This window comes from Monodelphis domestica, chromosome 2 (assembly GCF_027887165.1).
Source record: "Monodelphis domestica isolate mMonDom1 chromosome 2, mMonDom1.pri, whole genome shotgun sequence".
NCBI lineage: Eukaryota > Metazoa > Chordata > Mammalia > Didelphimorphia > Didelphidae > Monodelphis > Monodelphis domestica.
This window is the reverse complement of record NC_077228.1, coordinates 466,318,528-466,343,423: the sequence shown is the minus strand read 5'-3', so window position 1 is coordinate 466,343,423 and position 24,896 is coordinate 466,318,528. Positions and strand designations below refer to the sequence as shown.

Below are 24,896 nucleotides of genomic sequence, written 5' to 3'. Positions count from 1 at the left end.
ACTATTGCAATAGCCTTTTATTCAGTCTTTTGGCTTCTTTCCCTATTCTGACCCTTCCCCCAACTCAATGAGCTCCAGTGGCTCCCTATCACCCCTGGGATCAAATATAAAATGTTCTGTTTGGCTTATAGAGCTTTTAAAAATCTGGATTCTTACTTCCTGTTCATTCTTCTTAAATTCTCCACTCCTCCATATATCTACGATAGGAAGACTTTGCACTGGCTGTCTCCTATGCTTGGGATGTTCTGTCCCCTTACCTCTGCCTCTTACTCTCCTTGACTTTTAAAATATAGCTAAAATCCTACCTGCTTCAGGAGTCTCTCCTAGACCCCTAGCTACTAATGACTTGCCTTTTCAAATTTCTTTTTATTTTCTCTGTATTTTGTTTGTACCTAGTTACTTACATGTTGTCTTCCCAATAAGATTGTACCCCTTTAAAAGTAGGACTGAATTTTTACTTACTTTATATCCCCATCCTTGAGAACAATGCTTGGTATCTGATAAATATCTAATAAATGTGCGTTTAATGACTGACAGATGAGAGAAATATGAAACAGGTTTATTTATCCACTTCCTCCATCCAGGTACATATTCCTTTTCCCTTATTTTTCACCCAGAGGACCCATTGTTTTTACTACCTACAGCCTGTACTCCTGTCTTCCTCCTGTGACAGAATGCCCAAGCTAGTCCAAGTATGACTTTAAGAAATTAAGATGAATATTAATCACTCTGTTGTAGATACTGGCTCACAATTCAGTATATAAGACACTTGGTTATTCACTCATCTAGAATATAACAAGAGCATCCATATTTCAAGAATAGAACTTGTACTCAATTAGACTATTCAAAGGAAATATCCTTTGTTAGACTATATGTGCTGCTTTTTGGTTTAAAAAATATAATGTATATATGTGTAACTTTCTCTTTCCTTTCAGGGTATAAGTTGAAGAAAAGGACTTCAAATGAGGAAAGGATAAAGGGAAAGGGAGAAGGGAGAAGGAGAGAGAGAGAGAGAGAGAGAGAGAGAGAGAGAGAGAGGTGTGTGTGTGTGTGTGTGTGTGTATGTGTGTGTGTGTGTGTGTGTGTAAGGGGGCTGAAAAGGAGGGGATCAAGGCATGGAGGCACATCCTGGGTGATTTCTCCTTTGTTTCTTAGCAGCAAAAATTCCTCAGAAAACCTTTAAAGAAGTATGTGGGAGGGAGTGAAACCCTGGGTAGAAATGAAAACAAGCAGACTGTGGAACAAAAGGTGGTGGTGAATAGCAAGTCTTCTACAGTTTCTTCCTGGGTGTTTTTTGTTAGCAGCAAATGTACATGGCCTAAGACTGATCACCTCCATATCTCACCCTGGTTTTGTTGGAGCCCTTGGCAGAGATCAGTGATGGCACTTGCATCTTTGGTCTGGAGTCAAGTAAGGGAAGATCCCTGCTCCCATTTCTGGCATTCCAAGTTGGAACTCTGAAGACATTTCCCATAGAAGTGTCATTACACATGGTAATTAAGTTCTATTATTGGTGGTTAGTATTAGTGTAGAATTCTGCTCCAGGTTTAGAGTTAAGTAGGTTTCTGTGAGCTGACTAGGAAAAGAAGTACCATGGAGAAGTGTTTTTATAGGAAAATCCTGAATTCCAAACAATTGCTTCACAGACACACTTTTGGAACACAGCTCAAGAATATGTTGGTTGCAGCTTTTGGCATTAGGATGCCCATTTGCCTAATGATGGTACATGAGGACATGGAAAACATTCCAAAGTCACCAATTTATTCCTGGGCAGGGATCCAATCCCTGAGAGAATGCAGTAGTGCTACTGAAATAATGGAATCTTTAGAACAGAAAGGATTGAATGGGCATGCCTGCCTATGCAATATAGTTTGAGTTCTAGTCATATCATACTAGGATAGAATTTCAGAGTTGGGAAGGACCTCAGTAAACATGTAGTCTAACCTAGATCTGAAAACTAAGTTTACTTCATCTCATCTTCACTAAGTGATCTTCCAATGTTAGCCTTGAAGACTTCCAGTGATGGGTGAAGCCGCTTCCTACTGACACTGCCCAGACCTCTTTTAAAGATCTCTAGTTGTGAGGAAGCCTTTTCTTATAGCAATACCAAATTTGCCTCTTTTTATAAATTGCTAATCTTGTGGAACCACACAAAACAAATTTAATCCCTTTTCTATGTAATGACGTCCATGTTGATATAGTGATCCAATGACCTGTTGATATTTCAACAGTTTGCCTAAAGCACATACTTCTTTTTCTGGATATTTCCTGGTCCTTTTCCACACTCATCTAGGTTTAATTCGCCATCCCTGAATAAGACATTAATCATCCTTGGAAGTACTCTATTTGTACAATATAGAATATCTGCTCAAATGGGGTCAATGGGAAGCAACAGATCAGGAGGAAAGAAGACTCAATTAACTTGCTTTTTGAGTGTGGGCTATTTCGCCCATCAATGATATGGATTCAACAGACCATGCCAAACTTAACCAAAATTTAAAGACATGCTTCCTTTATGCTGCAAAACTGGCTTATGACTTTATTTTGTGGCTCCATTAAGTTAATTGATAGAAGTCTTGCCAGATAAATACAGTCTCCTGCTTGAGGCTGTTCACAAGGAGCTATTGTTTGTCATTTGGTTGCATCCTGTTACCAAGCTACATAATGAAATGTTGAAACTAGTGTGCTCCAATTATTAAGGGAACACACCCAGTGGAAGATGTAGAGTCTGATTTTTGAACTGCAGTTTATTTCTGACTATGATCTCATGTTTGATCAAAATAGAATAACCCTCAAAAAACTCAAACCATGCTCAGACAACAGCATACTAAGTTTTGAAATACACCCATTCTTAAGTAGGATAAATGCTTGCCTGTTCCACACCTCTGAGCTCCCATAGATTTCAAAAGGAACTTCTTGCCACAATCAGATCCTTATGGGGTTTGGCCAAGACTATGTCAAGGGAAAAATCCTTGAGGCCAGGTTCTCAAGGTTACTCAACAAATTTCAAAAATTCAGAAATAATAGAAGAGAACATATTCTTAGTTCAACTCCCTTTGTCTAGAAGGCATTAACCTCATATGTAAATTTTCTAGTAGATAGACATTCCTTATGTTTATGAGAGAGTTAATAGAGCAACATGGGTTTTTTCCTTTCCCCAAAGGAGATTTTATATTGAATTGTGAGTACCATTAGAAAAGACAAATATGATCTCATTGAAAAGAAATCAAAGTCCAACTTACCTTCAAATGCTGGTGTTTTAGCTTTTCTTCCTCTACTTTCAGACGCTTTTGTGAGATTTCTTCTTGCAATTTCCTTTTGTCCTGCAATGGAAAAAATCCAGAATTTATTTTTACAATTAACTTAAATATCTCATCCTGCTGTTGATGTCATAAGAATAGATAGACAAGTGCATGCTCTTGGCATGGGCCAAAATGTCACAGGGTGCTCAGGGGATGCATATTTTAAGATGAAAGAAAGTAAAATGAGATTCAGAAAAACTCTTGAGAGAAACATAATTCCATTAAAAATTCATTTAAATAAACCTGTTATTTCTCTCTCTAGTCAATATTCCCTTCCTTTTTTGTTCTCTTTTAATTTAATGTGCAGAATCTTTAACTATGAGTATATGGAATTGAATGACCAACAGAATGAAAGCCTTTTAAGGAGACAATTTTGAAATTGGGATGGTAACATCAAATGAGAAAAGTCTTTTTCTAGCAGGAGAAATTACATGGAATTATGAGTAGACAGAAGAGAACAAGGAAGCTCTTAGGGGAGGGGCCTCCTGGGAGATTGGGAATAGGAAGGAGATCCTTCTGAGGTTTAGCTAGGGAAGAAACTTAGAAACTTGGTAAATTTCCTTCCTGGTATGATTACATTGCTAATAGGAAAAAAGGGCAGAGATGAGGTACAGTAAGAATAAAATGATTTGTTTCTAGGTAAAGGTGAAGTGGAATGGATTCAGTAATAGTACTATATTGCTTTAGATCACATTTATATCAATAGCATCAATGACTGAGATGTGACTGTAAAGTACAGAGATAAAATTTCAACAAGAATATCAAATCTTCTTCAAAGTGTTTATTATGATACAATCTTCACTTATTACAGTAATGCTACAACTGTTCCCTTCATTCTCATACAACCTTTTTGGGAACTGCCTTCAGAGTCCATTCAGTTCAGTTCAATTCAGTGAGTATTTATACTATACATAAGGGTTTTTTTCTTTTTTTTTAATCTAAAATTTTTATTTAGTTAATTTAGAATATTTTTTCCGTGATTACATGATTCCACATAAGGGATTTTGGTAGACACCTTGGATATAAAAAGAGATGGGAAATGGTACTTGCCTCGAAGGACTCTAAATTATCCAAGGAGGGTGGAGTAGGGAATTATCTTTTTGAAGTATATGGCATTTTAAGGTCTACAAACCACTTTATGGAGATTACTGAGGTCGATTATCCATCAGAACCCTTTGACATGGGTGCTATGATTAACCCTGTTTTACAAATCAGAGACTGAGGGGACAGAGTGAACTTGACTGAATGACTTGCCTAAAGCCATACAGGAAATTTGTATCTGAGAGGGAGGGCAATTTAGGTATTTCTGAGTCTAAGCCCAACATTCTTGCCAATATGTACTGCCTTCCCAAAGGAACATTTTCAGTTTTTGAGGAGGAATTTGATTTTTGTGGCCAGTCAGAAGTGGTCTTGATCAAAGAACTGCAAATAAAATAGAAGACCAAGATGAGAAATATGGCATTTTGTTTCCAATTATTTAACTTTGCTATAACTTCAAAGAAGTAAGATCAGTTTTGTGTGCCTTCTACGGAAGGCCAATCCAATGACATCTTGAGACGGGGCAGCATATTGAAAGAAGGACCTTCCAAGATAACTATGTGAAAGGTTATGCTTCACTTTTAAGCAGTAGCCTCACTGTGTAAGAAGACAATATGATTTGAGCAGTATTACTTATAGGAGGAGCTCTGCTTCTATTCTAAAGCACTTATATATGGCATCTTTTCTCTACAATTATACTTTCTGAGACTAGGTCAAAGAACATGGAGGCTACTCCGAAAACCATACAAAGTCAATTCCCTGCTTGAACTTTAGGACATCCTTCAAGCTATATAGAATCTCTAACCCTAGAGAGTGAGAGGGGGCCTGAAATTGAGTCCTAGTTCTGGACTTTGAGGGTTTGGGTTCAAGTTCTACTTCTGATAGCACCCATGGAAACTTGGATAAAATATTTAACTTCTCTGGGTCTCTGTTTTCTTATCTATAAGATGAGGGGGTTCAACTAACTAGCCTCTTGAGTATCTTCAGTTTCATATTCATGATTTTATGATATTTTCTCTATTCTTCCTTTTATACAACAAGGACCCTGAATGCCATAAAAATAAATGACCACATGTGACAAACAGGTGAAGTGATCCATAAGATGGAGCAGCAAATGGGATTGCTTGTAGAGCTGCAGATTGGAGTCAGTAAAGTCTTATAACTGCTGATGGCTGTAGATAGAGGTGGGAGCAGGGATTGGAGACATTTTGGAACCAATAGGCTAATCCTGATGCTATTATACATCTAGCAACTAAAGGCTAAAGTGGTAAAAATTACACATCAAGTAAAATGGGCATGGTGCTCAATTCCAGCCCCCAAAGTATATGATGAATGTTTGGAGAAGGGGAAATTTTCTTTTCAGATTCATTTTCATCATGAGCTATTTCTTTCTGTAATCTCCAGTAATGGATCAAATTTCACAGAAGTCAGAAAATGGTCCTTTCTCCCTTATTTACACAGGTGGGTGATTGTGTGTAGAAAGCTGCATCTACTATTAGACTTAGCCGACGAGTTGGTTAGTTTTATTGAGCGGTTTTTTGTCTTTCTTTTAAAATCTTTATTGCAGTGGGGAAAAGACTGCAATAGAATTTAAAGAGCGGGGAAGGGGAAGGGATGTATTCAAAATGTACTCAAAATGAAGGTATATAAAAACAAGGCTATTAGTAAAATTAAAATAAAAAGTCACTGAAATCTGTTAAAATTATAAAAGATGTGCTTGTTTGAAAACCACTGTCCTCCACTTTTTTTTCCAGTGGAAGAATGAGCACCAAAAATATTTAAAATATATGTTCATTCTCTTTAGTAGGGTACAAAATTTAATGAAATCATTCAATTCCTTCAAAGGATATTGTAGAACAGGCAGCCGGACATAAAACAACAGGGCTGAAACACAGACTTCAATATATTTAATTATCTCCATCCTCAAGATGTCTTTAGGAGATAGAGTGCTTCTACTGACCCCAATGAGCCACTAACCTAGTTATATTATTAGTATTACAAATAACATTAACAATGAGGGTTGGCACTTATTGAAGTGCCCTAGTTTACTAAGTACTTTACATGGTATCTCATTTGCTCTTTACAACAGATCTGTGAGATAAGTAGTGAACATCTTATTGTCCTTATTTTTTAGATGAGGAAGTGGAAGGTTCAAGAGATTAAATGATTGCCCAAGGTCACGCGTGGTTAGTCAGTTCAAAAGCCAGGGATCTTTCCATAACATCACATTGACTGTCATTTATGTATCCAATGAATGCTTTTGTCAATGTTGTCCACTAGGAATAAGTCAAATCACTATTATTCCTTCAAAGGCATTTTGCACAATTATATATATTATGTGATATATTAATAATAATTATTTAATTAATAGTTAACAATATTATTAAATATAATATATAATATAATAATTTCTGGCTCTGTTTAGGCTACTAATCAGTACTCCAGGGATCCACTTATCTAAAGGGATGCCTCCTTTTTTCTTTAAAAATTAAGAGCAGCTAATATCAATGTGATTCTAACCTTATAAAGTCGTTAACACACCAGAGATGATACAAGTCATATTATTAGTACATTCTGTATCAGAGATACCATCCTATGGACCAATCACCTGCTTTATTACAAGTCAGCATTTATAGTGGTAACTTTTAGGGTCCTTATGTAAGTATTTTTAAAAATGCTGAATATTAATAGCAAGACGGTTTTGAAGCATACACAGCTCGAGTGTCAATAGTACATGGGATGACAAGACAAACAAATGAGCCAGTGTAATATGCCATTCCTATAATGATAGATGTGATTGGAAAGGACTTAGGACTGGAAGATGGCAATAGGACAAGAATGACTTTTTTCAAAAGAAATATCTGATGAGAAAGTCAGGGACATAGAAAACTAGACTTGAAAGAAACCACAAAAGTAATTTCTAATTCTCTGATCTTACTTGCGTCAGATTTTGCAACATCCCAAATTTCTGTTATCCATGGAGTAGGAAACAGAATGAATAATTAACTAGTATTTATTATTCAAACTACATCTCAGAATATCATTTTATTCTCCCTTCCTCTCAAAATAGTATTAGGTGCTATTACTAGCAAACACTGACTATTTTGAATTTCAGTTCCTTTTATTTACTGACCTTTTCTTTATTGGAAGACTCAGGAAGCAGGCAACTGACCAAAAGATCATGACATGAAATGACAAAGAGGTTGAACAATAGGAATCCTTAGTCCATTGATAATTAAGAGACAACTGCAATGACATAGGTCTTTGTGTCTCCAGATGTCATCACAGGACCTGCCACATGTTAAGTGTTTAATAAATGCTTGTTAAGGGCCAGGTAAGTGGTTCAGTGGATAGAGAGGCCAGGCTTGGAGATGGGTAGTCCTGGGTTCAAAAAAGACCTCAGACATTTCGCTATGTGATCCTGGGCAATCACTTAACCCCAAATATCTGGCCTTTACTGCTCTTCTGCCTTGGAACCAATACTTAGAGTTGATTCTAAGCCAGAAGGTAAAGGTTTAAAAATGCTTGTTGACTGACTGACTGGAGTGGAGAAAGCTGAGGGAATAAGCATTTATTATTTATTATTTATTATGACCGCTTGGCATAGGCTTGCACTGATTCAGTGGTTTAAATGGAATATAACTTTTAGCCTGAAAAATGTTGACTGATTTTTCCTTTATTTAAAGGGATATTTTCTTTTCTTTATTCATTCATTCAATATTTATGGAATACCTACAATGTATAAGACTTTGCTGGATACTATAAGAGATTAAAAACTATGTTAAAACATATTTATTGTTCTTATTTGTCTCATGAGTAGGGATCAAGATGAATGAAAGGTAGGAAACCAGTATTGGATGGATGAATTGATGGAACAAACATTTATTAAGTACCTGCTATTTGCCAGGCACTGTATTAAGCACCTTACAAATATCTGATTTAATTCTCACAACAGTCATATGCTATTATTATGTCCATTTGACAGTTGAAGAAACAGAGGCAAAGCAAGCCAAGATGGCTTGTCCAGGTTCACACAGTGTCTGAGGTTGGTTTTGAACTCAGATCTTGACCCCAGGTGCAGCATTCTATCCACAGTGCTACCTGATGATATTCTGCCTGTCCTTCTAGCTACTTTTAATATTGTTCCTTTGATTCAGGGAAGGAGAAACTTAGAGTGAACATCACTTCTGCCTTCCTTTGACTTTGGCTTTTTCTTCTTTTCTCACCTCTCCCTAGATCTTCAGCCTTGGGGGTTTTGGCTAGAGAGTAAAGGAGAGGTATTATTAAGGGAATTCTGGCTTTGAATGGGAAGTTGCTTGAGACTGCCTCTGAGGTCTCTTCCAAATCGAAGTTTTTACGACTTTGTGGTTAGATCTGGGGAGAATGTGGTGAGAGCCGGCTAGAGAGCCATTATAGTTATTGGTTTTTCTCTTCTAGTCATGGGAGTCATGAGAGTGAGCAACAGTAACTGGAGGAAATTCAACACTTGCATTGTGCATTGTGGTTTTGGTGTTTACTGAAAAGAACCAAAAACCAAAACACCAAACTGGACGTTATTTAACTGTCCAGCAATGGGGGACAGGCTATATAAATTGTAGCTCTCTAATGTAATTAAGATGAATAAGTAATAGGAATACAGTGAAATTTGTACAGATTTCTGTGAAATGATACCAGCTGAAAAAAAGATAACCAGAAGAATGGAGCACACAGTAAATGTGATCATGAGCAAAAGGAAAGGAAGGGTGAACAGACAAAGAATCTTCCTGGATTTTTGCAACAGTCTTCTAATTGGTCTCTTTGCCTCTAGTCTCTCCCCATTGCAATCCATTCTCCATAGCTGCTAAAGTATTTCTTAAGAAGGACGGACAAAGGTGGGAGGAGTTGTAGGAAACAGGCACATCCATAAACTGTATAGCTTTGTATCTGCCCTGACATTCAGGAAAACAATTTGGAACTTGCTCCGAAAGTTACCAAACTGTCTTTAACTTTTGATCCAGCTATATATACCACTGATAGGTCAATCCTATAAACATCAAAGTAAGACTAAGAGAATCGTTATGTTCCAAAGTATTTGGAGAGTTCTTTTTGTGGTAGTCAGGTGGTATGATGGACAGATCACTAGTGTTGGAGTCAGGAAGAGCTAAATTCAAAAATCTGATCTCACACACTTAGCTCTGTGGTCCTGGGCAAGTTATTTAACCCCGTTTGTCTTAGTTTTCTGTAAAATGAGCTGGAGAAGGAAATGGCAAACCACTCCAGTATCTTTGCCAAGAAAACCCTAAAGGGGCCACAAAGAGTCAAACAATTGAAACTACTGAATAACAACAGGTATCCTTTTTTTTTGTAAATATGTATGCAATGAAATATTATTGTGCTCCAAGAAATTATCTATGCATTGATACAGAGTGGGTGAGCAGAATTAGAAGAACAATCTACACAATGGTAACTGTTACAGAGAAAAATAGACAGTTAGTTGGTACAATGGATAGAATATGGGCTCTAGAGTCAAGAAGACTTGGGGCTGAAGGTAGTCTCAAACACTTACCAGCTGTGTGACCTTAGAGAAGTCACTCAACTTCTTTCTGTCTCAGGTTTCTCATTGTAAAATGGGGATAATATTGGCACCTACTTTCCAGAGTTGTTAGGATAAAATGAGGTAATTTTAAAGTACCCTGCAAGGAGAGCTACTATTATTATCAACCCACACCTTCTATATTAATACTTTTATTATACTCCTGGCTGCTGGTGCCCCTCTTACTTCCACTTATCCTGTATCTATTGTTAAAGTCATATTTTATTAATTTCTCTTATTTTTATGTTATCTATGTATTTTGCAATGTCTTGTCCAGAAAATCATCCTTCATAATGAAGGAAAAAAAGAACCAAAACTCTTCAGGAAAAGTAAACAATATATTGAAAAAGTCCAACATTATCTGTAGTGTTATGCACTCATAGAGCCTTGGCATATAGTATGTGTTTAGTCCATGTTTATTGATGGTTGATTGCTTAATGAGACTTAGAGAAAGGAATGGAAATGTGCTACATGAAATTTTCTTTTGAAATTAGATCTAAATAGCTAATAAATAAAGTGAGTTGCTTATATAAATTTTTAGTGTTTTAATAATATTTCATTTTCTGAAAAGATCAATTTTCTTTATCTTTAGAAAAAATCATTTCATATCTTGAATGTTGCTTAAAATCATAGCACATTCTGGTCCTCATGTGATCATTTGATTAAAATTCAAAAAAACTTGACAAGCATGGTTACAATATCGTCTTTTCTTTCATTCCAAATCCATGCTTCCTCTTTGCATATGTCCTCTTTGGCCTGGACATTATCCTATATTTTTGTTCTGGGCCTTTCCTTTGATTGTATTATTCCTTCCCTCTCTTGTATTATACTTTGCTGTTTTTATGTAAAAAGAACCTTCCTTTCCCTGTCATAGAATTTAAGCCCCTTTAGGACAGGGACTGCATAGTTTTTGTCTCTGCATCTCTACATCTTTGCATAGTGCCAAAAGCAGGTGCTTAGTAAATTCTTGCTGAATTCAACTGAATCATAAAGTAATAGGAAACATTTTACAGATCCACTCATTTTAGGGACAACTTGAGCCCCAGAGAAATAAAGTGAATTGTCCAAGGTCACAAAGCTAGTAAGTAGTAGAGCTAGGAATTGCATGTAGGCTAATTTTATATGGCTCCAATAACTCACTTTAATGTGTTTTATGAAGCTATGCTTAGCCTCTGTAGAATAATGATCACTGTTACAGCTGCCTTTTGAAATCTGGGAGCTCAGGACAGAGGATAGTTTTGAATTATATCCTCTGTTTAAAAGGACAACTTAGTTTTAGGTCTTAAATGGCTGACTTGGGCCATTAATACTTGACCATTTTTCTGACAAGCATAGGTTTAACAACAACCAAACAGCCCTATCTGGTGCCCAAGTGTCAGGAAAAGCCAATGCTCTCTGAGGGTATTTCTTATCTTCATCAGGACATTTCTGGGAAAAGTCAACTTGGGATTTGAAAATGCCTTAATGAGATATTGACTTAAATTAATTAATGAATTTAAACTTATACCACTGTCTGCAAAGAGTCTTCTTTCTTAATTTACTGAAATGTTTCTTAAGGTGGCAAAGTGGCTTGAGGGTGGGACCTTGAAGTCAGCAATAATATGTTGTACATTTTGAAATGAAGTACCTCCCACATGTTTTAAAATTTTACAGTTATTTTAATATTCTGAAATTGCTCTCTACCACAAAAGCCTAACTCTTTAAATCTGGCATTCTCTCTGTGTAGTTACATGGTTGTGAATCTTGGACCAAAATGGTCTCAGATTGATCCAATTTGTTAGGAACCCAAAGAGAAAGTAAAGAGACATGAGGGTATAAGTATATAACCCCAGCAAGAGTGACATGAGCATAATAAGTAGCAAAGAAACTATCAAGGGCAGGCAGGCATGTCCAGAAAAGGAGGAGGCTGGTCCAATAGTAAGAATGAGAGACAACAGGTGAATACCTCAATAGTTTTGTTGGCTATATTTAAAGAACCCAAAGAAGACCTCTAGCATCTTGGGCCAATCCTCAATGGAGGAGTTACAGAATGACATTTTTGGGAATCAAACAGGATGAGAAAGTCGGAGAGTTATGGTTTGCCCTGTTGGAGAGAATACACACACCAATGCAAACTACGGATTTTTTAGAATATCAAGAGATAAATAACAAATACAGGTATTCTTCCAGAGTTGAGCTCTCAATTCCTCTGTATATAAATATTTCCAGGTCAGACACATTATCTCCTTGTGCTATTATCATAACTCCTAGTGTAGAGCCTCTTCTCTCTGACTTTAATTTTGGTTTGAATCCTGGTTTTGCTATTTGTTTTCTATGTAACTTAATCTCTTTGGGCCTCAGTTTCCTCATCTAGAGAATACAGAGGTTAGACTACATCACCTTTTGGTCCTATGAACTAATATTAATCAAGAACATAGCGATCCTTGACTGTTGATGGCTTTACAAAGCTATATTATCACTGTGTATCATACTGGAAAAACATCCTTCATAATCCAAGAGCTCATTTCCTTAATGAACCATCAAAAATTAATGACTGTGATTCAGTAACAGTCCCATTTCTGGGCAGGCTATTGTGTTTGGCAAAGAAATGTAGCAGATAATGCTTGTCTGAAGAAGCTGTTCCTTTTCCAAAGGAAAAAGCTTAATCTCAGTACAGCATGATGGAAAATCCAGCAGAGGATGATGGCTTGATTGGTAGAAAAATGCTTTCCTTGTTTAGATGACTCTTATATCTCAATGTGCCATCTTTATGTGACTATCCCTATGGGCTCATGAAAGATTGCAACTTGCTTCTGTAATTTATGTTATCCTCAAGACTCATGAAGTTTGTGGAATTCACACAATATTTATATTTATATATATGTTCATTCATTCATTTATTTATGTATTTATATATTTATGTATTCATTCATTCATTCATTCATTTATTTTTAAACCCTTACTTTCTCTCTTGGAATCAATACTGTGTATTGGCTCCAAGGCAGAAGAGTGGTAAGGACTAGGCAATGGGGGTCAAGTGACTTGCTCAGGGTCATACAGCTGGGAAGTGTCTGAGGCCAGATTTGAACCATGGACCTCCCGTCTCTAGGCCTGGCTCTCAATCCACTGAGCTACCCAGCTGCCCCCTCACAAAATATTTAAAAGAAAGTATTTAAAGCAAGAAGGTCTCTAGTGTGTTGATTGGATTGTCTATGGAGTATTTATGGAAAGACATGGTCTAGGATTGGGGATGGTTAGCCTGGAGATGAGATGACTCAAAGGGAACAAAAAAACTATCTTGAAGTATTTGGAAGCCTCACATATGGAAGAAGGTTTAGATTTGTTCTGTTTGGCCTCAGAGGTAAGAAAAAGGAAGGAGTGAGTGTAAGCTGTGAAGAAACCATTTAAGCTTGTGCTGCCTTTGGAGCTTGTGGTTTTCCTCTCCCCCCTCCTCCCCAACCTTCATTAAAGATCTTTAGTCAAACTCTGTATGTCTGTTTGTGAGGTGTGTTGGAGAACATCTTCTTTTTCTGGAATGGATTGGGACCAGATGGCCACTGAGGTCCCTCTAAAATTCTGCAAATCTGGAAATTACAAAGGGTGAGAAGGCTTAGAGGGATTAACAATAGCACTGATGGAGAGAGTAGTCACATAAATGGGTGTGATCCATTAAAACAGGTGGATGAGTACCTAGGTGGGAGAAGGAAGGGAAGAATGGATGAATGAAAAAGCATTTTATTAAGTAATTATGTCCCGAGCAATGGGCTAAGCACTGGGGATACAGGGAAATATGTACTTATGTACACTTAGAAATATATACTTGGGATGTTTGGCAGAGAAATTCTGTACTTTTTTTGGGAGGAAAGGCATAATCTTTGTTATTTTACTACAAACACCTTACAATCTTTTACAGAGATTCCAAGTGAAATCCATTGGCTGGAATGGGGAGGTGGGTTAAAGGGTGGATTCTTGTTGGCAGTGACTAATCTGGCTATTTGGCTCTAACTGGCAAAAACCTTACTGGAAGGAATTAGAGGTTTTGTAAAAGGAATTCTTGTGTTGGGTGAGCAATTGGATGAGTTGATCTCTAATGTTCTTTCCAAGTTTAAGATTCTTTGAATTCAATTTATTAAAATGCGACTAAGTGCCTAGTATGTTGAAGACACTGTGCTAGGCACTGGGGATAAAATTGGAATGATATAACATGTGCACAGAGAAGTAATTACAAGGAAATATGAAGGCAGAGTAATCAACAACAACCAAGATGGCTAGGAAAACCTTCAAAGAGGAGCTGGAACCTATCTTGAACCTTAAAGGAAGTAAAGAGGTAGAAATGATAAGTGGGTATATTTCAGGGGTGGGAGACAGACTGGGAAAAGGCAGGAAGATAGGAGATGCAATGCCAAGTTCAGGAGATAGTAAGTAGAGTGGTTTAGTTGAAGAAGAGAATGCATGAAAAAGAGGAATAAATGTTTGGAAAGATTGGCAATCAGGTTTTACCGGGCTTTAAATCTAGGCTGTTCTATTTGTATTTTATTCTCCAGGTAATAGGGAGCCAGTGTACAATTTTAAGCAATGGAATAACATAATCTATGTTGTGTGGGATGGATTGAAGAAGAGAGAGATTAAAAACAAGGCAATTTCTCTTCATTGTTTCTTCTCTTCATTCTCATATTTTCAACTTTCACCTTTTTGTTGACTCCCAATATAAATCTCTACTTCTCTCCTTTCACTTATTACATTTCTATTCAAATTCATCATGGTTCAAATGAAGCCCATAATATGTCCCTGTGTCCTCCCTGGACTTCATACCCATCCCTCTCCACACTTTTCTGTTGCTATGAATTGTAGTTATTTTTATTGCAGCCCCAGATGGGAGTCACTTTCAAAGAATTGGATACAGAGTTGGAAAAGACCTCAAAGATCATCTAGAATCTGAAAACAAATCTCCTCTACAATATATACAACACATAGCCATAGATTGTGCTGCAAGACTTGCAGGAAGGAGGAGTCTACCATTTTCCAAGGTAGTCCATTGCACTTTTAGATTGTTCTAATTAATTGTTAGGAAGTTTTATTCCCTTTACTTCAAGCCTAAATTAATCTCTTTAAAACTTTCACCTCTTGCTTTTCTGGGGCTATGCAGAACACGTCTTATGCTTTTTTCGCCCATATGGGTGTTCAAATACTTGTCCTCCCTGTCTATTTTCTGTTTAGGTTATAAATATATCAAGTTTCTTCAGCTTTTTTTCTTATTGTATGGAAATGAGAACTTCCACCATCCTTCTTCTTCCCATAAATCCAGTTACCAAGGAAGGAACTAACCATTTTGGACTTATCCCTCTCCTTTATCTACTCCCTTCCCCATTTTCCAAGTTCTCTTATTGTGTTTTCCTTTGCAGTGTCTCTTGTGTCTATCCTTTCCATTTCCATTTGACACCACTCTAGTTTAGGACTTAATTACATCATGCCAGGATTACTGTAAGAGCTTTCTCTTCAGATGACCTCAGAGTTCCATGTTCAGCTCCTTTTAATGTATCCTACATAACATTATGAGTCTTTCTCTGAGAGGGTTTTAATTGTGTTACACACAGGGAATCAAATCTAAGCCCCTTTGCCTGGTTTTCTGATGGACCCAGCCATTTGCCCCTTTGGTATAGTCAAATTCATCAAGCAGTCAATCAACAAGTATTACGTGTTTTCTTATGTGCCAGGAAATATGCTGGGGACACAAATAAAAAGTGAAATCAGTACTTAAAGAACTCATATTCTAATGGTAGAAAACCACACCTAAATCATTACATACATCCCTGAGGCATTCCCACATCAAGGCACTGCTATGGTATATGGTGTATCTCAAGGACCTCTAAGTCTTGAAATTCCACTGCTGTTATACCCAATGGACCACTGGGCCTTTCCATCTTCCCTTCCACTGAACCCTCCTATATGTGTTGTCTCTCCCAATTAGAATGGTTCTTTGAGAGCCGGGACTAAATAATTTTTATGTTTTTATCCTCACTGTTTAGCATGGTACTTGGCACATAGTAAATATTTGTTCTTGTTTTTCAGTTATGTCTGATTCTTCATGATTCCCTTTGGAGTTTTTTTGGCAAAGATACTGGAATAGTTTTCCATTTCCTTCTCTAGTTCATTCTACTGATGAGAAACTGAGGCAAATAGGGTTAAGTGAGTTGTCTAGGGTCACATAGCAAGTAAGGTAGTACTTGAACTCAGGAAAATGTCTTCCAGGTTTGGAGATTCATCCATTGCATCACCAAGGCATCCTATTAAGTAATAAATACTTTTTTTTATTCATTCATTCATTTTTTTAATGAATCTAAAATCTGTCCTAATCTTATTGTCCACTGTTCTTCAATGTGTACTCTTAGTTCTGGTCAGACCCATTATACAAACATATTTTCACTACTGCCTAAAACAAATCTTTCTCTACAACCTCCTCTTCCTACCACCCCTGCCTAGGGTCATCCAATTTCTAATCATCTTTAACATCCCAGAACAATTCCATCCTCATTTATAAAGCTTTCTCTCAATCCAGTCCTTACTTTACATTCCTGTCCTTTGAAACTCTAGAGCTCTTAGGGCTTCTATATATTTTATTAGCTAATTATATTTTGTTTTAAAATAAGATATAGTATAAAGTTCACAGGGCTTAGGATCAGAAGACCTGGGTTCAACACCTATCTCTGCCACCTGTTAGCTGCCTAAACATGGACAAATCACTTTATCTCTCTGGATCTTAGTTTACTTATTTGTAAATTGAGAACTTTGGTCTGTATGATTTTTAGGGTTTTGATTCTTTGAGTGTTAGTTCAGTCTCCCAATTCAGAATGTAAGTTTCTTCAGAACAAGGACTATATTAAAATTGATTCAAATCAATAAGCATTTATTTAGTGCCATTATTTGCCTGGCACTGTGTTCAGTTATAAATGGATGCTCTAAAACAAACTAAGGTTCCAATGACAGAAGAGAAAGTTGTAATTTTCAAGAGTAAGCATATATTGCATGGTAAATAATGAGCCAATCTTAAAGTTAGGAAAACCAGAGTTTAAGTCCTGCTTCTGATATATATTGACGGTGTACACCTGGGCAAAATTACTTAGCCTCTCGATGCTTTAGGCAAATCTTTAGATTACAAGTGGTACCAGAGTTTTTATCTCATACCTTACAAATTGGCAAAGATGACAAAAAAGTGACAATAGTTAACGTTGGAGAAATTATAGAATGATAGGTACACTAATACATTGTTGGTAGAGATATGAAATGATATTAACATTTTGGAAAGCCACTTATAATTATAAAAATAAAGTGACTAAAATGTCTAAACCCTTTGAATTAGACTTTATTACTTGGCTATATAAATAAAAATATAGTAGTGACATTTATAGTATATTACTTTGTGAGAACAAGGATTTAGAAACAAAGCACATACCTTCAATTGGGGAATAACTAAACAAATTGTGCTAGACAAAAATGTAATGGAATACTACTGTGCTGTAAGAAATGTTGAAGGTAATGAATAGAGATAATAAAGAGAAGTACAGAAAAGACTTGCTTGAACTGATGCAGAGTATAATAAAGAGAGTAAAGAAAACAACAAAGAAAATGACTACAACAGTGTAAATGAAAAGAATAACCACAAGCTCCAAAATCAAAAGTGAAGGTAATGAAATTATAAAAGTGTGCTGTGACTCAGATGAGGAGATATGAGAAGATTCTCTAGCTCATCCTTTTTCAAGGTGGGAAGGGCCATGGGTGTTGCATATTATACATGTTTTCAGACTTTTTTAATGCATTGATTGCTTGTGTTGATTTTCCTCTTTTCTTTCTTTCTTTTTAACTTTAAAAATATTATTTGTCATATGAGATGACTCTCTGGAGGAGGAAGGGGTAGAGATACTTTGAAAACCATGATGATATAAAAATAAGATATCAATAAGGAGTTAATTTTAAAAGACTAAATTAATAGAGAAAGGGTTGACCTGTATTGGTAGAGGGAGTTTCCTGTTCTACGAGTTCCTTATATTAAATTTAAATTATAGGTCTATTCCCAGTTCCTTAGTCCTTTTCCTGCTGTCATGTAGGTTAGAATGTAGCAGTGAGTGGAAGGAGAACAACATGGATATAAATAGTAAATATAGAATATACACAAAGAAATATGGAGGAAGTCCTAACAATTGGAACTATCAGAAAAACTATGGAAGAGAGAGAACTTATACTGTACCTTGAAGAAAGCAAGAGATTACAAGAGTAAAGGTGAGGAGTGAAAATATTTCTAGCATGAGAATAGGAATGTCACGCTCTGGGAAGAGCAAGTAGACCAGTTTGGTCAGAAGATAAAGGGCATTACTGAATCACTTTAAATAAAGCAAGAAGTCTTAACTTATTTGTGTCATGGACCTCTTTGGAAATCTGACAATGCTGGTGGACCCCTTTGTAGAATGTTAAGTGCATGAAATTAAAAATATAGAATTATAAAGGAAACCAATTATATATATTGAATCCGTGTGTTGAAATAATTATAAAAATAATTGAAAATAATTTATGGACCCCAGATTAAGAAATTCTGCCTGCAGCATTAAATGCTGAGTTCATAATAAATACCTGGATAAATACTTTGGATAAATAACTTAATTAGTAGTTCATATGAAGAAAATATTTAAAGGAAAAAATCTGAGAATATAATTTATTTATTCTAAATTTTATTTAATTAAAGTCACCAATGTATTCTTTAAAAAAAAACTTTCTTTAGTAGCAACTCTAAACTGGAAGGGTAAGGGCTAGGCAAATGAGGTAAGTGACTTGCCCAGGGTCACACAGCTAGGAAGTATGTGATCCAAATGATGATGGGAGAGGAAAGGCTTGCTATCCTCCTTGCTATCCTTCCTTCTAGTCATTTCCACCCTTCTACTATTTTCAGCTTTGACCACACATATCTCTGGGATTAAAAGGTACAGAGAAATGAGAACAGAAGCATCAGTTGTCTGTTTTCCTTGTCCTAGCCAGCTGGACCCTCTTGTCTCCCCAAGTTGACTCCAGGCTCCTGACTCCTTCCTGAGTTCACTCCAAAAAGGTGTTGCGTCTGTGATCTCTAGCCAGTTTAAAGCCTGGGCGTCTCCCAGCTTTGAACTTTCCCGTTTTTGTTAATAACTGTATTTCCTAATGTCACTATGGTGACTGTCCTAAAACAATGTGCTCATTGTAGAGAGGAACATCAAGAGCTGGAACTTCTGAATTCCCACTCATCCTAAGGGAAGGTTAGTATTTCTAAGAGGAATCCATCTGATCCTTTTCACTGTTCTCTATCTTGGACCATACTGGCTTTTAGAGAGTAACTCTACTGGAGAAACCATCACTGGTGGACACAACACTTCCACTTTATAGGATGAAGCTGTGGTCCTGGGAAACCTTGTAATAATCACTGAACGGCTACATGCCACTTTGTTTTCAAAGTATTTCACAAACACTATCTCAAAAACCACTAAAATAATTTACCTTCTTGGAATCAAGATAAATAAATATTGGTTCCAAGGCAGAAGAGTAGTAAGGGCTAGGCAATGGGGGTTAAGTGACTTGCCCAGGGTCACACAGCTGGGAAGTGTGAACCCAGGACTCCCATCTCTGGGCCTGGCTCTCAATCCACTGAGTCACCCTGTTGCCCCCTAGTCATCTTTTTAAACAGTGATGAAATGGAAATGACATATTCTGACTATTTTCTTTCCCTTCTTGTAAAATGGCATGTAATCTTTCACTTGTAAAGGCTAATATTAACATGAAGCATCCTTAAGAGTTTTTCTTCCTGTTTAATAGTTTTAACAGAGCTCAATGCAGTGGGAAATCATATTCCAGTTAATTCAGAAAATGTCTGGAGTTAATCCATGGAGTGGATAGCTAAGGCAAGAACATATAAATTACTGATTATGTTAAATTCTCCCCTTTAAAACATTGCTAGTTTTATGTAAAGTTCATTAAAATAGATCCCCCACCTCTTAGGAATTTCCATTTTAAAAGCAACTTTGCCATGGGTTTGCTTAATTAGAGAATGAATTATTAAGAATTAATAGATTTTTTTTTTCAGTTGGCAAGAATTTTAGAGGCTTAGTTCAGTCTTCATGTTTTGGTTGGGAAAATGTGAACAGAAGCTCACTGATGTAGAAAATGAGGCTCTGAGGGATTAAGTGGCTTGTTCAAGGTATACAGATATTAAGTGATAGATCTGGAATTCAATTTCAAGTTTTGAATTCAAACCCACTGTTCTTAAGCCATACAGTACTTGAATCTATGTCTTATCTTTAAAAAGCTAAGCATTGTCTTAAAATATGCCCACTGTGACTTCAGAACAGCATTCTTTCCAATGCTCTTTGTTCTCATTGATTCTTTGGGTAACTTTACATAAAATTAAGTTTACCTTCATTTTAACCTTATCCAAAGCAAAGAGAAGCTTATTATATTACAATAATTTAGTGCCATTGTTCAATGACATAATCAAGGATAGCTTTGGGGATCCAAGTGATTAGAAGTTAACTGTATTCACTGGCAAGAGTCCTTCCAGAATTTTTTTTTGTGATGAAAATTGTGATATTTCAGATTTTTCTAAACCAAGTAGAACAATAATCAAGTTTGTTTCTTGCCAATAACAGGAAGAACAGGTTTTAATACAATGATTTGAATATGAATGTGCGGTGTAACAGAGATTGTATGTATGTGCTAAATTAAGATGTTTATATTTATGTTCCAAATGGTCAAATTGCCCTGTAATCTAATAAGTATCATAGAGGATAGGAAGGAGGATTCTAGAAAAGGAAAACAAGGATAAACTCTTCAAAATTCATATTATTTTTCTATTCAGTTATGGTCAGGCTTGGAGTTTCAAAAAAGATTCTTGTAACCTGTGGCACTGTACCATACAAAGCAAGGTATTGTGGAATTTAGAACTGGAAAGTACTTTAGATATCAATCACCTAATTTCCTGATGAGGAAATTGAGGTCTATTCATCAAATGGTGATACCTATCTCCTATTTGTTCTCTTTTGAGAGGCTTTATAGAATAATGAATAGAATACAGGGCTTGGGTTCTGAAGACCTGGGTTCAAATCTTCTATCAGACACTTTTGCCAGTAAGTCATTTAACCTTTCTGGACTTCCAGGTCTCACCTGGAAGATGAGGGGAGTTGGAATTAGTAAGCTCAGAGGCCTCTTATAGTTCTAAATCTATGATTTTATTTCCTTTATGGGGTTGGGCAAAAGCTGAGGTTATTACTTGGAAAGAGAAAGGAATGGAGTTAAGTAGGTCTTTCTCCCATGGGGATGAGGAGAGATATGGATATTGGATGCATGATGGATACATTACTGCCGCCATCTTTCTTGGGGGTGGAGAAGGAATTGAATGAGGGGCATTTGAAGGTTGAGGGTGACCAATATGACTCAGTCCCATCCTTACTGGTAGTGTGGGTGACTTATGGGAGAACACCATGTTTGTCTTACAATTAAGATCAACACAATCTTTCCAAGACATACAGAATTACCTATAGATTGTACGTTGGGCATGAGCTAAGTACTCTCTGAAGGGATAGAGTCAAACTAGTGGACTGATATCCTAAAAATATGTTCAGTACCTCCCCTAAACCATCTGACTAATATATCATCTGTATATTCAGTTACCTATTTAACTTTCTTCTTTGTTCTTCAGGTAGTATGCTTCTTTTTTTCTAGTTTCACACTTAATGTTCCACTAGAAACTTCTAATCTCTTCTCCCTTTTCCTGAATTATTGTGTTTCAAGTTATAGTTTTTAAGATTGGCACTTTACAATGTGAAGTGCAGTAGAAGCCAATGGAGCAAATCTAGGTTTGAGTAAGCTTTAGCTAAAAAAAAAAGTTAAATAAAAGAGATGCCTGTCTATTTCAGTAGATAAAAGATTTAATCAGAATAAGAGAAAGAAACCTTGGGAAAAGAGGAGGTTTGTGTCCTCCCCCTGCTTGCCCCCCACCCCCCAAATCAAACAAGGGTGAATGAAATAACCTTTAGTTAGCAGTTGAAATCCATGAGACTTGGGCCAAAAACAACAGGAGCAAAGCTGAGTCCCTTAAAATGGGACAGCTGAAACTGTCACTAGTTTCAAACAAGACAAAACAATAACAAAACTCCACCAAAGCAAAACTAAACAACCCAAATTCCAAAGAGCATTTCTGAAGAGAGGTAAATGACCAATGTATGCAACCAATAGCCACTACCAAATCAAATAAGAAGTATTGTCTAATTGGAATATGTTAACCTGGTCTATGGAGTCCTGTTGCTTTAACAATTTGAATTCATAGCATACTCTCAAGGGTGGCTTAGTTTATTGTAACCACTTAATGAAAATCTTAAATTAGAACTAACTTAAGAATCTGAATATCCAAATGGAAACTCAGAGACCAAAAGAAAGTATTCTTCTCCTCAGGAGGTGCTTAGCATTAATATCTTTTAAAAATGTACACTTTTTTTAATAGCTAATTTCAGCAAACTGAATCACTAAAGCATTTGGGATACAATTCTCATTCTTCCCTCACCCCACCCTCCATACACCTCCTTATTAAATAATAGACTGTAGCTAATGATAAATGATTCCTCTGCGTTTTCCCAAGATTAGTGCCAAATGTAAAGTTTAATAAACTAAATTAAGTTGACTCACTTAAGGGTCACACTTCTTGGGATGACCCTTCCTTAAAAATAAAATTTAAAATGCAAACTCATTTCTTTCCTGGTAATAATGAAAATATTTTCCAAAATCCATTGCATGGACTTGCATTCCTTTATTAGAATTCTTATTCAACTTCCAGCCACTACTGGAAACTGATAGCTTGGAATTCACTTGATACATTTTTTTTTAACTTTCCTTTTCTCTTGTTTAATGCCAGGCATATGGGATGGTAAAATTGGTGTTAAATTCATAGGGTTTTCTCCAAAGTCTATTATATCAGAGAAGAAAAAGTTACAAGTCTCCTGTGTATTTGTTTCATTAAAAATTAAATTTTTTTGATATACACCCATATCCTTTAGTCTAAAGAAATTTCCCAACTGTAGAATCTACAGATCACTTGTGTATTTGTTTCATTTAAAATGAAAAATTTTTTGACTTCCTCCCCTACACACATACAGATACATACAAACCACACATACCCATCCCTATTAGTTGTCTAAAGAACTTTCCTAATTGTAGAACTTACAATTCTCTTGTGTATTTTTATTTCATTTAAAATTAAAATTATTTTGGCTCCCTCCTACATTCTGTGTCTTTATCTCTGTCTCTGTCTCTCTACCCCCATCCCACACCCTATTAGTTTTCTAAAGAACTTTCCTAATTGTAGAATCTACAGAACTCCTGTATATTTTTGTTTCATTTAAAATTAACTTCCTCTCTCTCTCTCTCTCTCTCTCTCTCTCTCTCTCTCTCTCTCTCTCTCTCTCTCTCTCTCTCTCCTCATCCCAAGACCCCACCCCACAGACATACACACACACAAACTCCCCATTAGTTATCTAAAGGACTTTCCTAATTGTGGAATCTACAGGTCTCCTATGTATTTTTATTTCATTTAAAATTAAAATTATTTTGACTCCCTCCTACATTCTCTGTGTCTCTGTCTCTCTCTTTTTCTTCCCCCTCTATTAGTTGCCTAAAGAACTTTCCTAATTGTAGAATCTACAGGTCTCCTGTGTATTTTTGTTTCATTTAAAATTTAAAAAAAATTATGACTCTTTCCCTCCCCCCAACACACACCCTCTATTAGTTGTCTAATGAAATCTCCTAATTGTAGAATTTTTTTGACCCAATGCCCTTGAAACATAGTTTAGGAAGGGAATACATATATATTTTTTTAACCTGGAAGGAGAAAAATGATAGCTAAGCAACCTGCTTTAAAAACATTTACTTAAAGGCACAACCCATGTCAGAATTGGGGGGAGCCCCCTTTTATCCTGTGCCTGTGGGTCCTGAAGCTCCAGGATAGCAGGAGTGAGAGAGAGAGAGAGAGCCCGGACAGAGCCCCCAACTGTCAGCCAGTTACCTCTGACAGTTCTGATCATCTCCTTCCCCCCAGGTCGGCACTTAGGGCAAAGCCACGACAGTTTTCTCGCTTTTCCTCTAAGCGATCGCGTAACGAGTTCTAACTGAAAGCACTTACTGTAATGGCCTGGAGTCTCTCCTTCACCAGTTCAGTCTCTTCCATTCTAGAGGTCGAGGTTGGGGAAACCGTAAAGGGAATGAATGTGAGGCTACCATAAAGCAAGAAGCCCCCCTTCCTCTTCTGCTCTTCCCCCTCCTCCTCCTCCTCCTCTGATGGGGTGTGGTGGTGGCAGTAAGGGGGGAGGCTGCCAGAGAATTAGCTGTAATGGATCGCCTCTTAATTCCACTGCAAGAGAAAAAGGGGGACAAATCCCGAGTTGTCAGGAGCGTCTCTGAGCAGATGAACAGAGCGGGGCCAGACAGACACATGTAATGAGGGTGTGCTGGGGAGGCAGACGCACGGGGTGCTGGCACGAGTTGACTGACAAGTTTGAACGGCAGAACACAAGCCCTTTTCCTTCAGGGAGCTGCCAGCCCTTTGTTGTAATGTGCAGTGAGAGAGGCACATTTCTTATTAACTATTCCTTACCCAACCACTGATTTTTTTCCTCCCTAGAATGGCACACAGAAGCTTGTTGAAGCATTTTCTCTTCCATACACCCTACTGGGGGGGGGGTTCCCCATATTAATGCAGTTTGCAGAAACCTGTCCTTTCTCCCTAAGGTTGTCCTTGAATGAGTGAATGGAGGGTGCTCCCAGAATCCTGAAGACTCTCCCAGGCTTTTCCTAGCGGTGTGATCCTGAGCGAGGCACTTAACTTTTCTTGGACTTGATTTGCTCATCTGTAAAATGGATATGCTAATAATAGCATTTAAGTGGCTCAGGGTCACACAAACTGATCTGAGAGGAAGGATTTGAACATTGCTTCAGTGAGCATAGAGTTA

At 36.9% G+C, this 24,896-nt stretch overlaps 1 protein-coding gene across 2 annotated transcripts in view; it reads right to left on the bottom strand.

Moving 5' to 3' along the window:
* PALMD (palmdelphin) overlaps positions 1–24,455 on the bottom strand; it is a 60,095-nt gene extending 35,640 nt beyond the window's left edge. The window contains exons 1-2 of one of the 2 annotated variants that reach the window (XM_007485016.2): positions 24,071–24,455; positions 3,243–3,323 (exon numbers count right to left, since the gene is read on the bottom strand). In XM_007485016.2, the coding sequence (XP_007485078.1) occupies positions 3,243–3,323; positions 24,071–24,115 (126 nt within the window). In that variant the 5' untranslated portion in view covers positions 24,116–24,455. The remainder of the gene's footprint in view (positions 1–3,242; positions 3,324–24,070) is intronic. The other variant, XM_007485017.3, reaches the window with a different exon arrangement.
* Between the last annotated feature and the right edge of the window lie 441 nt (positions 24,456–24,896).